Source organism: Prunus mume, linkage group LG7 (assembly GCF_029339155.1).
Source record: "Prunus mume cultivar Tortuosa linkage group LG7, ASM2933915v1, whole genome shotgun sequence".
Lineage (NCBI taxonomy): Eukaryota > Viridiplantae > Streptophyta > Magnoliopsida > Rosales > Rosaceae > Prunus > Prunus mume.
The window spans coordinates 7633269-7647752 of NC_142704.1; the positions used below are offsets into that span (position 1 = coordinate 7633269).

A 14484-nucleotide genomic window follows, 5' to 3' on the forward strand; every position below is an offset into this window, starting at 1 on the left:
GAAACCAAGTTACTTTCATTTCCATGCCCACAGTATAAGTCTGCAGAAATTTAATGTTTTTTTTTTTTAATGACTGATTGTTTTATGGTATTGTGCAATGCAAGTCTGAATGCAAGTTGTAAATCTATTATAGACTAGGTACTGTGAGGGAATAGGGAAACTATCAAGTCATGTTTAGGGTTCAAAGTCAAGTTTGGAAAATAAAAGAAAGCAAGATTGCAGTGTGTTTGATTTATTGGTACCATAAGGCCTTCTCCAACCCAAATTTCCCTTTCAAAAAGTGACTATTTGGGTTTTGACCGGACTCAAATTGTTTTTTCTCCCAACCCTACGGACTCAAATTTTAGGTCCGCAACTTTATTAAATTGTTTAAGAATGGTTTAAGTCTAATTTTTTTTTTTTATGGATAACTTTTCTTCATTCAATCTTTTTAAATAACTTCATGATTAAATTTTTTGAACAATTTGACCTAAAAAAATTAAAATTCCACAAATATAATCTTGTTCCAAAAGAAAACACAAATATAATTCTAAAAGAAGAATGAAAGGAGATTTTGTGGACATCTTCAACAAGAATGAAAGGAGATTGATGAGATTGACAAAAGAAAAATAAATTGAGAAATAGATAAAATATTTTTGGTAGATTATTTGAGAAATGGATGGGTATTTATAGAGTTTGGAGTGAGTTTCGGGGTTGGATCTAATCTAGATTAATTTAAAATATTATTTTGACTGTTGGATTTAAATTTCAGCCGTTGAATTTTTTTTTTTTAATGTTAAAATAGCTTAAATTTAATCTCCATTGTTGATTTAAGTTATATGTATATAATAAAAAAAACAAACAACAAATAATATTCAAATCCAACAACAACTCAATGGGGCTTTGACAAGTGGTGCTTGTGGAAGACAAGATGGCAGCAGCAAAAAAAAAAAAAAAAAAGTAAGGACCTACGGAGGAATCTTTGCACATGGGGACTGTTTGACATGAAAGTGGGCTCCACGAAAAAATTTGGGTTTGGGCGATACTTGGACCCATATTTGGGTTTTTCCAAATTTTGGGTCCTTCATTTTCTTGGATTAGGAAAGGTTTGAGGGGATATTTTGGGTTTGAGTCAAAGATTGGAGATGGCCTAAGGGCAAATTAAGAAAAAAGAAATTGACCTCTTAAGAATATATAGTACATCTACAATAGGGTTTTGCAGAGAGTGGCCTCATTCCAGTGGTTTTGAACTCATACTTGGCATCTGCCCCATTGTTTTCTCATTCCAGGAACAATAATAAATTATAGTAGGCAATTGTATACATATCTACAAAGAATATATACTCTACCGATCAGTAGGCAAAAGAAAATAAAACGTACTAATAAATATCAAGTCTACGCAGATTTCAATTTTGCTAACCACTCCATTCCTGTACAATTAATGAATATCCGATGAATGTATACTCGTCAGTTGGTTAGAGCAGTGAGACGGTCTCCTCACATTCCAAATTCGAATCACCTCCGCGTTACTTCGACTTTTTATTTATTTATAAACTTTTTAATTAGTAAGTCATTGACTTCTAGTTTGTAATGATGTAATTGGGTTTCACAACGGGACAACCAAAAGGAGAAGCAAACGAAGAACATTTAGTCTTTCTAGCTACCAGGTTTGCATACAGTTTCTCTTGCTTTACTCTCTCCTCTTCTATGTTTTTCTTAATTCTTGATGTAGGTGTTGAATGGTTGATAGCCAAATGCGCCCAGCAACCTTTAAGAGATGAGTGGCATGAGTCAACACGTACCGAACGTCATGCAATATTTATCCCCAAATAAAAAAATGTAGGTTCCCATGCATTATTGTTTTGGTCATCAATCATTTTCTTATTGACAGATCGCGGCAGCCCGCAGGCATTTGTGTCCTTGTTGCTTTGTTTAATTCAATTATTTATATTATAACAATGCCACCGGTTGCGGTGGGTACTTCATCTGGAATGTTCACACAGCATCGGGCATTGACCTTTCATTCTCTTTCACAATAATGGAGTTGGCTTTTCTTCATGTGGCCATGCCTTGCTTTGCGTTTTTCTTTTGGACTCAATTTCCATTTTTCTTTTGGTAAATTAACATTATCTTAATTCTATTTTTAAAAGGAAAATACTTTCAAATAGGACACTTCCTATTTGAAAGTATATGAACTCTTATTTTCTTTGTCAATCACAATTAGATATGTGTGTATTTTTTACGAATTACTTCTACATATATGTGTTAAATTGTGATTTATAAGAATAAAGAACGTTTCGTTATAAAAAAGGACTCTTCTAGAGGATAAGCAATGTCGTTTTCTGAAACCTCCATAACATGATGCAGTGCTGTTCCCATTTCGTTCCATTACCAAACATTTTCTTAAATGATAGCCAGACATTCATAAAGGGGAAGAAAGCATAACTTTATAAGTTATATCCTATGATAGAGGATTGGACTTGGAGATAGAGCTCAACTAGTTGACCACTCGCAAATCTGATCAATCTCATCAATATTATCAACAAGAAAATACGTTGTAATTATATCATCTGAATATGAATCATGTTCTCATCATAACTTCGTCTTTTGAAGTGTCTTAAAAAACTCTTGTATACAACAAGTGTATATAACATCCCCGTCACATGAAAGGCAAGCTGTAGCATGGACATTGAATTTTTCATGATGGAGAACATGAATTTGTAGCTAAGCTGGGTATGATCTTGTCTATCAAACAAGATGTTTCTGAGATTGCATATTTTCCATCCCAACTTCAGAGGCACTGTCGTCACTTCCTTTGTACTTAAACCACCTAGAAAGAACAATGAAATAACCAAAATTCAAAAGCTCCAATGCAGCAACCATATAGTAAAAGTAATCCAACTTCCCCTTGTTAAGATCTTCAGGCAACCAATCCCCCATTGAAGAACCTTTACTGGTATGGTGGACTATTGTCACCAAACCACTACTAAAGTAATTTGACATTGCCACGCCAACAAAGAAAAAAGAACCCCCAATGCTTCTAATGTTTTCTGGGACTTGCTTGTAGTAAAACTCCACTTGGGCAATCACTGTAAATGCCTCAGAAAGTCCAATGAGTCCCAGTTGTGGGATGAACCAGAATCCAGACATGGAAGAAATTGCACCTCTTCTGTCTTCAATCCCAATGGGATGTGAGAGAGCCAAGCTTCTTCTCTTCTCTTCAACCACTGCAGATACTAGCATTGTTATTATAGCAAGAACCATGCCAAAGCCCATCTTCTGAAGTATTGTGATGCCTCCTTCTTTTCCTGTCATTCTTCTCAATGCTGGGACTATGAGCCTGTCATAGATTGGTATCCAGATTGTGAGGGCAAGCATGTTAAAGACTATATACGACGCGGCGGGGATCTTGAAGCCAGTGTTCCCAAGGCGCCTATCAGATTGCAGAGCTTGGAAGACTGTATAAGTTTGCTGCTGGACCATAGCAACATTGTATATAATGGTTGAGATCCAAATGGGAACCACTCTAAACAAGCACTTCACTTGTTCCACTTCCTGCAGGCTGCAGAGCGTTCCATGGAGTTGCTGTTGATCCATCTAAGTTGATTTTGTCTTCATTGGTAATTATTGCAGCTTTGTCTAGGATTCTGAAAACAGAGATAATTTTTGGTTAGTCAAGCAGTAATATCTCAAAATTTTCACATGTCAACCACCAAATTGTTTACCAGCCTCTATGTCAAGCTGTATTGGTTTGTCAAAACATGGGACTTGTCTAGCTGTAACCTTTATGATGATTCCAAAATTGGAAGGGCAGTGATGGACTGATACCGAATATCAGTCTACAGTACCTAAATTGATACCCGTTACCAAACAGTCTTTTCTCGAGTCAGAGTTCACACAAAATACTAAAATGTTGTTAGCCTTTATGGTTAAGTTACCTGAATTGATCAGTGTGGGAAATCTTGGAGTTGATAGAACCAGATGGAACATAGTTGAAAAGGGAAACCCATGGCTGCTCCGGTAACTGCAACCGCCTCTTTTTGAGTGCAGCAACGGTAACTCTCACCGCACTTGTCAATGCACTGCCTTCTGGTTTCACTTTTACATAAATTCTTGAACCCATGAAGAACAGAACGCATGACAAGAGCATCATAAATGCAGGGATTGCCAGCCCCCAAGCCCAGCTCACACTGGATTGCACATAGACAATGATTGTCAAGGACACCATCATGGCAAAAGTGAAGGTGAAGTAGTACCAATTGAAGAAGCTGTCGAGGCCCCGCTTTCCTGATTCGGTGTTGGGATTGAATTGGTCTGCACCAAAGGCTAAGTTGCAGGGTCTAATGCCACCAGCTCCCACAACAAGAAGTCCGAGGCCGCTGAACAGAAATGCCAGTTGCCATGGTGTTGCATCAGTGCATGAGGCATTGTGTTCACAGCTTGGAGGATGCAACTTTGAGACTGCTGCTGTTAGCGTTAGTACCAGCATTCCCTACAGAATTTAACCCACCAAAAGAAGAAAAAAAAGAATCAAGACATAGCTCTAGTTGCATGGTTTTAGCTCATGTTGCATATAAAAGGAATTACGACTGCTATTAATACCAGGAAAGAAGCAATAGAAGCAAATCCCAGCGTCTTGTAACGGCCGAAATAGGTATCACAGAGGAAGGCTCCTAGCAAGGTAGCAAAGTTGGTGGTGCCGTTGAACACATTGACAAGAGTTGTAGCTGTGATGCTTTTCATGTTGAACACTGTGGTGAGATAGACCAAGAGGTTTGATGAGGTTCCAGTTGTTCCTAGCTTCTCAAAGGTCTCATTCCCTGCAGTTGGTTTTAACATATATATTATTAAGGTCTGATCATACTGGAGAAGTAGAAATCAAAATCCTTGAAAAAGAAAATAATAGTGAACTAAATTAGTTCCCAGTTTCTTAGGCCCAAAAAAAAAAAAAAAAAAAAAAATCCCTATTTCTTACCTATAACAAAGGGCATGGCTTTGATGCCCATGTGCTTGACCTCAGGCTCATCTTTTGTCACAGCCTTCTCATTATTGTTCTTCTCCATGCTTGTTGTAATATGGAACTCTTTTTCTCCTTCCATCTCTCTCTCTCACTCTCTCTAGCTAGTAGAGTGGAAATTAAAAGTGCCAAAAAATTGGAAGATGGCTAGCTAACTAGAGAAGTGATAAATTTCTGAATGAGCTTCCCACTTATATAATAAGCTCTTCTTTGTGATGGGAAGATGAGTTATCTCTCCACAGTGGCTTGATTAAAATTTGTCAGGTTGTGACAGCAGTGTGAGGCTAACAAACGGACATGTTATGAAGTCGTCAATCTTGACTCTCTGCCTCAACTAGAGTTTGGGTTCGACGGTGATGACGTTGCGAATTTGAACTCTTCGTTTTTGACTCATGTGAATGAACCGTCTCACACGTTAATGTGAACTCCAAGCCAAGCTCATTGAGAAAAGAACCAAACTGAGATAACTCTCAGTCACATTCTTGTCTCAATCTGTAGGTTGCAAATGTTTAAACCCACACGTAAATTTTGGTAAGTTGAGATACTGTGAAATGCTATTCCTCTTAGTTTCTTTCAATATTTGTGCCTCATTTTGCTGAAGGACATGCAGTAGATTCAGTTAGATTTAGATTGTTAAGTATAGAAAACTGTTTTTCCCATTACCAAATTCAAGCCAATAAGCACATAGGACAAGCATAAAGGGAAAGGATATATGTTTCCACAAGTAAAATGCTGCACATTGATGAAAATCTATTCTGACGACAGAGCTTTACTAGAGTCTGATGAGGAAAGAGGACGAGAGTCGAACTATCACTGTTAGTGTGAGGATAAGTGCTCTATTAGAGCACTTCCAGCGTGCGTCCTTAACCCGAACATGAGGGGGCCCAAGGGCCACAATCCAACTCCACCGCAACAAATCCATTCCCAGCAAGGGTTGGGTCCCATGAGCCCAGGCAAGCCCGCGGCCAAATTCAGCCCCAGTTACTACCTAGGCAAAATGACAAAATGCTGACATCATAATGACGTCAGCAATTTATAAAAAAACAAATAACAAAAAAATTCCAGATTTTTTTAAAATTTTATAAATACTTAGTCATATTCTTTACTTCCCACACTAAAAACTCTATGCAAATTCAACTCATCATATCTCATTTGAATAGTAATTGCCCTTATCCTAGCCCATAAGGGTGGAAACAATAAGGAGTGATACCTGTGGTGGGATGACTCTAATCGAGTCACCATTTGTTTTTTTAGCTAGAGAGTATATTTAAGTCCTTTCATCACATGTTTTTTTTTTTGAAGGCAGTAAATTTTCCTCTTTCTCAATGAGACTTGAAGTCGTTACACATTGACTCATTTGTAGTGACTTTTTCCTTTGACTGGTAGGTTTTCATTATTATTTTCATCACATGAAGAAGACTAAAATTTCATAGTGCTCACTGCTCATTCTAACTTGAGGATATACCACCAAGGTCGGCCAACAACTTCCTTAATTTTGATTGTATTTCTCCCCTGTAATGGGATTGAACAGGCTTTTGAATTGGTAATGGCAGGTGACTGTTTGTGCGTGAATAAAGGCTTGCCATTGCCCTTGCTGATGTTGTGGGACAGAGCCAGTGTATATGTACAGAAGTTGAGGGATACAATGTTCTCTCTCCCTCTCTTTAATTTCAGTTATTTTTCTTTTAATAGAATTTCGTCAAATATTTTGGTTCTGGATTTTTTGTGTTGAACAAATTTACAATAAAGGTATTTTATGACGTTCTGTGTTCGTAAATATCTTTTGTAGAACAGCACAGAATGTTGACTGACTTTGAAGGTGTGGCAAGAAAAAACGAAGTAGGGTTCCGCATTTGGACTAGCAAAGAGGTTTGTCAATCGTTCTCTCACCCTCAATTTTTTTTCTTTCAATAAGTCGATTACATCTCAGCCTTAAATTCGCTGTTTTTTATTTCTGTTTAATTTAATGAGACAATTTCTGTTACAGAATTCTAAATTATGCTTCTTTTTTCCATGTTAGGGTATTGGGATGCTAAGGGGTTCTTATAACTTAGATGGGTATGCTTCAAGAAGGTTGGTTTTATTCTGGAAGAATACCCATTTGGTTTTCGACATAGTTTATTTAGTTAAATATATGGTTGCTGGTGAAATGGATTAGCCAAATATTGCATATGTAATATGCCTACAAATTCTTAGTATTGTTGTGAACAGTCAGTTTAAGTGGAGGATTGTTGTATGAAATTTGGTGAACAAATATCTAGAAATTATCTTCACAGTTTCTTAGGTTCCATTTAATTTGGTATTTGTTTTTGTGTGATATATTTCTCTTAGGGCATGTCAAATGGTAAAGCTGCAATTAATGGTGTCTTTTTTGTGTTGCAGTTCCACCAGTACCAGGTTGTTGGGAGAAAGCTCCCTATGGCATCTAATGAGCACCCCAAGATTTACCAAATGAAGCTCTGGGCCACAAATGAGGTTCACACCAAGTCCAAGTTCTGGAATAATCCTTAGCCTTCCCAAATGTTCATTGGTGAATTTTTGGTTAAACTTAATATTGTTGATTGATTTGTTTGGATTAGGTATTTCATGAGGAAGCTGAAGAAGGTCAAGAAGAGCAATGGCCAAGTGCTTGCCATTAATGAGGTTTGTTCTCTTTGCCGTTTATACTTTATTTTTTTCCAATTAATAAATTTGTACCCATTTTGATTATTTGTTAGTGTCTAATGTAGTCAATGTTTTTTTGGGGTGGGGAAGTGGTTCCTTCTCAACTCTCCTCCTGGCAAAATCCAATTTGTTGCCAAAGGGCTCCACCTTTGACCCCAAAGCGTCACTCTTTTATCACATTTATTTCGCTTTTTTCTAATTTTGTTTCGATAATTTGAATCGTATTTTGTATTTGATGTTTGGCTTTGGTGGCAGATGTGAAGGAGGTTGCGTCATAGGCATCCTCTGGAATATTATGAAAACCTATCAGCATATCCACACCTTCTTTTACACCCGATTTCTCTGCACATTCTTCTCAAAAACTTAAATGCTTTATGCTCCATAGCCTTTGGTAGTTTTCTCTTCTTTCACTTGGTTCCATTTTAAGTTTGAACTTTTAAAAAAATCTTTATTGTAAATTTGTTACTTTAAATCCTTAATTTTAGGATTAGTTGTGGTTTATTTTTATACCTTATAATGAATTGAGATGTGGACAATGAATGTGTTTCTTCCTTCATAGTTATGGTTTATTTTTATACCTTAAAATGATATTTCTCTTGATATCTTTTCTTTGGTATATAGGTGACATGAAGCAGAAACAGGGAAGGAAATCTCATATGAAATGGGTATTTTATGTTGGAGGTTAGGTTTATTTTATGATTTTTTAATGTTAGATTTCATACTGAATCAATTTGAAAGGTTCCCCTGAGGACTATATGAATTTCTTTTTAAGTTTTTATGGTTATAAGTTTAACACATTAAATTTATTTTTTCTTATCAGTTCTTTCTACTTTATTTTGCTAATTCAGTGATAGTAGTTGTCAAAAATGGCATCAAAGCTTGGCAAATCTATGCTTGATGGGGTTGGTATTACGATTTGATCAGTGATGGGACGTTTGGTTAAATCCCAAGCAGGGAATGCATTCTTTGCCATAGTTCCCGGACAGGTCCTCTTGGCTTCCCTTGATGCTATCAGTAAGTTGATTAGGGTTCTATAACCTATAGGTGTTTATAGGTTATTTCTGGTTTTATAGCTTCTCCATTAAATTAACATAGCCTATAAATGGGAATACATGTATCAGTTTTGACCATAGGTGTCTAGAGATAATCTATTCTTTTGTACAACAAACTTGCACATGGTTTGATTCTGTTATGGGTATTTGGTTTGATTCTATTAAAGGCTGGGTCTTTTGGATTCATTCTGTTATAGGTATTTAATAATTTGTGGCAATGACATTATACTTTTGTCCACCACATTCGTAGAATGTGGCGTATTTAAATTGTGGTTTGTGCAGTTGATTTTGTGGCCTTAATTCTGTAATAATAGCCATTGTCTTCACTAAATTTTCCCATTTGTTTGCACTAACACCTACCAGTTTCCAAATTTGTAGCAATAGAATAAACACCCATTGATTTGAGGCTATTAAAGGTTGAGTGTTTTGGCTTAATTCTCTCATACCTATTTAATTATAAATTATCACAATTGTTCTAAGTTTGTCATCAATTGTTATCTGGAGGCTTTGACTTTATAGGAGTGGCGAGCGTTGGTCTTCTTCTTAAGATTGAACTCCAGCTTTTTCTATGTTTCGGTCTCTCTCTCTCTCACTGATCTGTAAGTAAATTTTGCTTCATCTTTCCATTCAATTTTTGTTGCTCTTCTTTTTCATTTTTTTTTTGTTACTAATATCTTGGATCTTATTTTATTAAACTATAAGACCTGTTTTAATTTGCTGCCCTAAAAGTCCAAATTCCTAATTTTTCCTCATAGTGGATCTGTGTTATTGATTTGCAAATGTTATCCAAATACTGAAATTGATTTGATTGTGTTATTATTTTGATGAAACCAGGTGAAACAATTTAGTTATTAAAATACTATATGATTGCTTTTGGTGAGGTTTTCTGTTTGATTATTAAAAATTAGTTGGTAAACCCTCAAAATCGGTATTTGGATATGCTGGTTCTTTTGTTACAGGGTTTAGGATAGCTCTGTTTTGGTAAGCAGGATATGCTGCTATTTGGGTAGTTATGTTTAAAGACATGTTCGTTCTTTTACTACAGGGTTTTAATTCAAATTCGTTCTTATACTGGTTTATGGGACTGGGGATTTGAATTTGATAATTTTTGTTTTGGTAGGGGAAAGAAAATTTGGGAGTGTGATTCTAGGAACTGATTGCAATGTTTTAGCATAGTTGACTTGAAGAAGATTGGTTTAGGAAATATGTGGGATTTGAAAATCTGACTTCTAAATTGGAATTCTGTTTGTGGACATTAGAGATGACGAGAAAGAATTCAGAAAAGTTAAAATTCATAGGTTTTTTTGTTTGTGGGTTTCATTTACCAAGTGGATTTTTGTTGATTTTTGCATTGAATGGAGACTTATTGAAAACTAAAAAAGTTTGTATATCCTAATTTCAGAATGCAGAGTTTGGTTATATTGTTTTTTTTCCTTTTCATGGGCTAATAATTTGGCCATGCTTCTACTCTTTGCAGCTGCTAGGGACTGGAATGGATACGCAAGATACATCTCCTTCAGTGTTGCTATTCTTTGACAAGCAAAGATTTATATTTAATGTTGGAGAGGTAAGGAACTCAATTACATACATTTTCCCTGTGGTTTCTTTCCATACAGATTTTGCTCAAGCTAATTTTTTGGTTTAATGAAAAGATTGTGCATGCATAAAATACTCAAGCTAATTTTTTCCCCGATTTTTCTGTTTTTTCTTTTTCTTCTTTTTAAAAAAATCATGTTTTCTTTTGATATTTTGCAGGTGGTCTTTCTTTGCTTTGGATAGAGCAGTTTGGTTGGTGTTTTCAGTTCTGTTAAGCAAGGGGTGAGTTTCTAGGCTGAAATTTCAATTAATTGTTTTAAGTTTTGTGAATAGAGCATAGGAATTAGCTAATGGCATCAATTGACAATTGGTTGGTGTTAATTTGTTGTTGTAATGATAGGTTTAGATGATTACAATATTTGAACATGTTGGTAAATCCTTTGAGTGTTTTGGCAATTGGGTAGTTGAGATGTTCCCTGCCTATTTTCATCGCTTTATACACATTTCACGCAATTTTAAAACCCGCAACATCGCGCGGGCACCTTTTGCTAGTTGACCTCTAAAACGCACTAATAAATATCAAGTCTATGCAGATTTCAATTTTGCTAACCACTCCATTCCTGTACATTTAATGAATATCCAATGAATGTAAACTCGTCAGTTGGTCAGAGCAGTGAGACGGTCTCCTCACATTCCAAATTCGAATCACCTCCCCGTTACTTTGATTTTTTATTTATTTATAAACATGTAAGTGACAGTGCTTTAGTCTTCCCTATTTGCGTTTCTCACACTCTACTTAATTCATGTAACCAAATGCACCCAGCAACCTTTCATGAGTCAACACGTACCGATCATGCAATATTTATCCCCAAATAAAAAAATGTAGGTTCATGCATCATCAATCAGACAGGGAAGAAAGCATTGCGGTGGGTACTTCACTGGAATTACACAGCATCGGGCAACCTTTCATTCTCTTTCACAATAATGGAGTTGGCTTTTCTTCATGTGGCCATGCCTTGCTTTGCGTTTTTCTTTTGGGCTCATTTCCATTTTTCTTTTGGTAAATTAACATTATCTTAATTCTATTTTTAAAAGGAGGATTGGACTTTATTTTCTTTATCAATCACAATTAGGAGATAGAAATTGTGATTTATAAGAATAAAGAACGTTTCGTTATACAAAAGGACTCTTCTAGAGGATAAGCAATGTCGTTTTCTGAAACCTCCATAACATGATGCAGTGATTTCGTTCCATTACCAAACATTTTCTTAATTAAATGATAGCCAGACATTCATAAAGATAACTTTATAAGTCTATGATAGAGGATTGGACTTGGAGATCTCAATAGTTGATCGCAAATCAAATCTCATCAATATTATCAACAAGAAAACACGTTGTAATTATATCATCTGAATATGAATCATGTTCTCATCATAACTTCGTCCTTTGAAGTGTCTTAAAAAACTCTTGTATACAACAAGTGTATATAACATCCCCGTCACATGAAAGGCAAGCTGTAACATGGACATTGAATTTTTCATGATGGAGAACATGAATTTGTAGCTAAGCTGGGTATGATCTTGTCTATCAAACAAGATGTTTCTGAGATTGCATATTTTCCATCCCAACTTCAGAGGCACTATCGTCACTTCCTTTGTACTTAAACCACCTAGAAAGAACAATGAAATAACCAAAATTCAAAAGCTCCAGTGCAGCAACCATATAGTAAAAGTAATCCAACTTCCCCTTGTTAAGATCTTCAGGCAACCAATCCCCCATTGAAGAACCTTTACTGGTATGGTGGACTATTGTCACCAAACCACTGCTAAAGTAATTTGACATTGCCATGCCAACAAACAAAAAGAACCCCCAATGCTTCTCATGTTTTCTGGGACTTGCTTGTAGTAAAACTCCACTTGGGCAATCACTGTAAATGCCTCAGAAAGTCCAATGAGTCCCAGTTGTGGGATGAACCAGAATCCAGACATGGAAGAAATTGCACCTCTTCTGTCTTCAATCCCAATGGGATGTGAGAGAGCCAAGCTTCTTCTCTTCTCTTCAACCACTGCAGATACTAGCATTGTTATTATAGCAAGAACCATGCCAAAGCCCATCTTCTGAAGTATTGTGATGCCTCCTTCTTTTCCTGTCATTCTTCTCAATGCTGGGACTATGAGCCTGTCGTAGATTGGTATCCAGATTGTGAGGGCAAGCATGTTAAAGACTATATACGACGCGGCGGGGATCTTGAAGCCAGTGTTCCCAAGGCGCCTATCAGATTGCAGAGCTTGGAAGACTGTATAAGTTTGCTGCTGGACCATAGCAACATAGTATATAATGGTTGAGATCCAAATGGGAACCACTCTAAACAAGCACTTCACTTGTTCCACTTCCTGCAGGCTGCAGAGCTTCCATGGAGTTGCTGTTGATCCATCTAAGTTGATTTTGTCTTCGTTGGTAATTATTGCAGCTTTGTCTAGGATTCTGAAAACAGAGGTAATTTTTGGTTAGTCAAGCAGTAATATCTCAAAATTTTCACATGTCAACCACCAAATTGTTTACCAGCCTCTATGTCAAGCTGTATTGGTTTGTCAAAACATGGGACTTGTCTAGCTGTAACCTTTATGATGATTCCAAAATTGGAAGGGCAGTGATGGACTGACACCGAATATCAGTCTACAGTACCTAAATTGATACCCGTTACCAAACAGTCTTTTCTCGAGTCAGAGTTCACACAAAATACTAAAATGTTGTTAGCCTTTATGGTTAAGTTACCTGAATTGATCAGTGTGGGAAATCTTGGAGTTGATAGAACCAGATGGAACATAGTTGAAAAGGGAAACCCATGGCTGCTCCGGTAACTGCAACCGCCTCTTTTTGAGTGCAGCAACGGTAACTCTCACCGCACTTGTCAATGCACTGCCTTCTGGTTTCACTTTTACATAAATTCTTGAACCCATGAAGAACAGAACGCATGACAAGAGCATCATAAATGCAGGGATTGCCAGCCCCCAAGCCCAGCTCACATTGGATTGCACATAGACAATGATTGTCAAGGACACCATCATGGCAAAAGTGAAGGTGAAGTAGTACCAATTGAAGAAGCTGTCGAGGCCCCGCTTTCCTGATTCGGTGTTGGGATTGAATTGGTCTGCACCAAAGGCTAAGTTGCAGGGTCTAATGCCACCAGCTCCCACAACAAGAAGTCCGAGGCCGCTGAACAGAAATGCCAGTTGCCATGGTGTTGCATCAGTGCATGAGGCATTGTGTTCACAGCTTGGAGGATGCAACTTTTGAGACTGCTGCTGTTAGCGTTAGTACCAGCATTCCCTACAGAATTTAACCCACCAAAAGAAGAAAAAAAAGAATCAGACATAGCTCTAGTTGCATGGTTTTAGCTCATGTTGCATATAAAAGGAATTACGACTGCTATTAATACCAGGAAAGAAGCAATAGAAGCAAATCCCAGCGTCTTGTAACGGCCGAAATAGGTATCACAGAGGAAGGCTCCTAGCAAGGTAGCAAAGTTGGTGGTGCCGTTGAACACATTGACAAGAGTTGTAGCTGTGATGCTTTTCATGTTGAACACTGTGGTGAGATAGACCAAGAGGTTTGATGAGGTTCCAATTGTTCCTAGCTTCTCAAAGGTCTCATTCCCTGCAGTTGGTTTTAACATATATATTATTAAGGTCTGATCATACTGGAGAAGTAGAAATCAAAATCCTTGAAAAAGAAAATAATAGTGAACTAAATTAGTTCCCAGTTTCTTAGGCCCAAAAAAAAAAAAAAAAAAAAAAAGATCCCTATTTCTTACCTATAACAAAGGGCATGGCTTTGATGCCCATGTGCTTGACCTCAGGCTCATCTTTTGTCACAGCCTTCTCATTATTGTTCTTCTCCATGCTTGTTGTAATATGGAACTCTTTTTCTCCTTCCATCTCTCTCTCTCACTCTCTCTAGCTAGTAGCGTGGAAATTAAAAGTGCCAAAAAATTGGAAGATGGCTAGCTAACTAGAGAAGTGATAAATTTCTGAATGAGCTTCCCACTTATATAATAAGCTCTTCTTTGTGATGGGAAGATGAGTTATCTCTCCACAGTGGCTTGATTAAAATTTGTCAGGTTGTGACAACAATGTGAGGCTAACAAACGGACGTGTTATGAAGTCGTCAATCTTGACCCTCTGCCTCAACTAGAGTTTGGGTTCGACGGTGATGACGTTGCGAATTTGAACTCTC

At 36.9% G+C, this 14484-nt stretch overlaps 1 protein-coding gene and 2 pseudogenes across 27 annotated transcripts; 1 reads left to right on the forward strand and 2 right to left on the reverse strand.

Moving 5' to 3' along the window:
• Positions 1-2317: 2317 nt before the first annotated feature.
• On the reverse strand, positions 2318-5186 carry LOC148915356 (protein NRT1/ PTR FAMILY 2.11-like; annotated as a pseudogene). The gene is made up of 4 exons (XR_016122054.1): positions 4955-5186; positions 4582-4799; positions 3918-4471; positions 2318-3626 (listed from the first exon to the last, which is right to left on the reverse strand). The product of XR_016122054.1 is annotated as a protein NRT1/ PTR FAMILY 2.11-like (transcript).
• Positions 5187-6453: 1267 nt separating this feature from the next.
• Positions 6454-10731, forward strand: LOC103318536 (uncharacterized). Of its 25 annotated transcripts, XR_016122075.1 has the most exons (12): positions 6454-6468; positions 6550-6643; positions 6791-6865; positions 7017-7069; positions 7379-7471; positions 7576-7639; positions 7916-8051; positions 8282-8341; positions 8509-8674; positions 9217-9311; positions 10190-10279; positions 10468-10731. XR_016122075.1 is itself a non-coding variant. In XM_089041561.1 (5 exons), the coding sequence occupies exons 1-4, from the start codon at positions 6543-6545 to the stop codon at positions 7633-7635; spliced, it is 360 nt and encodes a 119-aa protein (XP_088897687.1). In that variant the 5' UTR covers positions 6475-6542; the 3' UTR covers positions 7636-7639; positions 7726-7909. The 25 variants fall into 25 exon arrangements, 2 of the variants coding, with proteins under 2 accessions (XP_088897687.1, XP_088897686.1); XR_016122071.1 differs by having other exon boundaries at positions 6550-6865; XR_016122066.1 differs by lacking the exon at positions 6454-6468 and having other exon boundaries at positions 6479-6669; positions 6786-6865.
• Positions 10732-11623: 892 nt separating this feature from the next.
• On the reverse strand, positions 11624-14277 carry LOC103338243 (protein NRT1/ PTR FAMILY 2.11-like; annotated as a pseudogene). Its single transcript, XR_016122078.1, has 4 exons — positions 14063-14277; positions 13688-13905; positions 13024-13578; positions 11624-12732 (listed from the first exon to the last, which is right to left on the reverse strand). The product of XR_016122078.1 is annotated as a protein NRT1/ PTR FAMILY 2.11-like (transcript).
• Between the last annotated feature and the right edge of the window lie 207 nt (positions 14278-14484).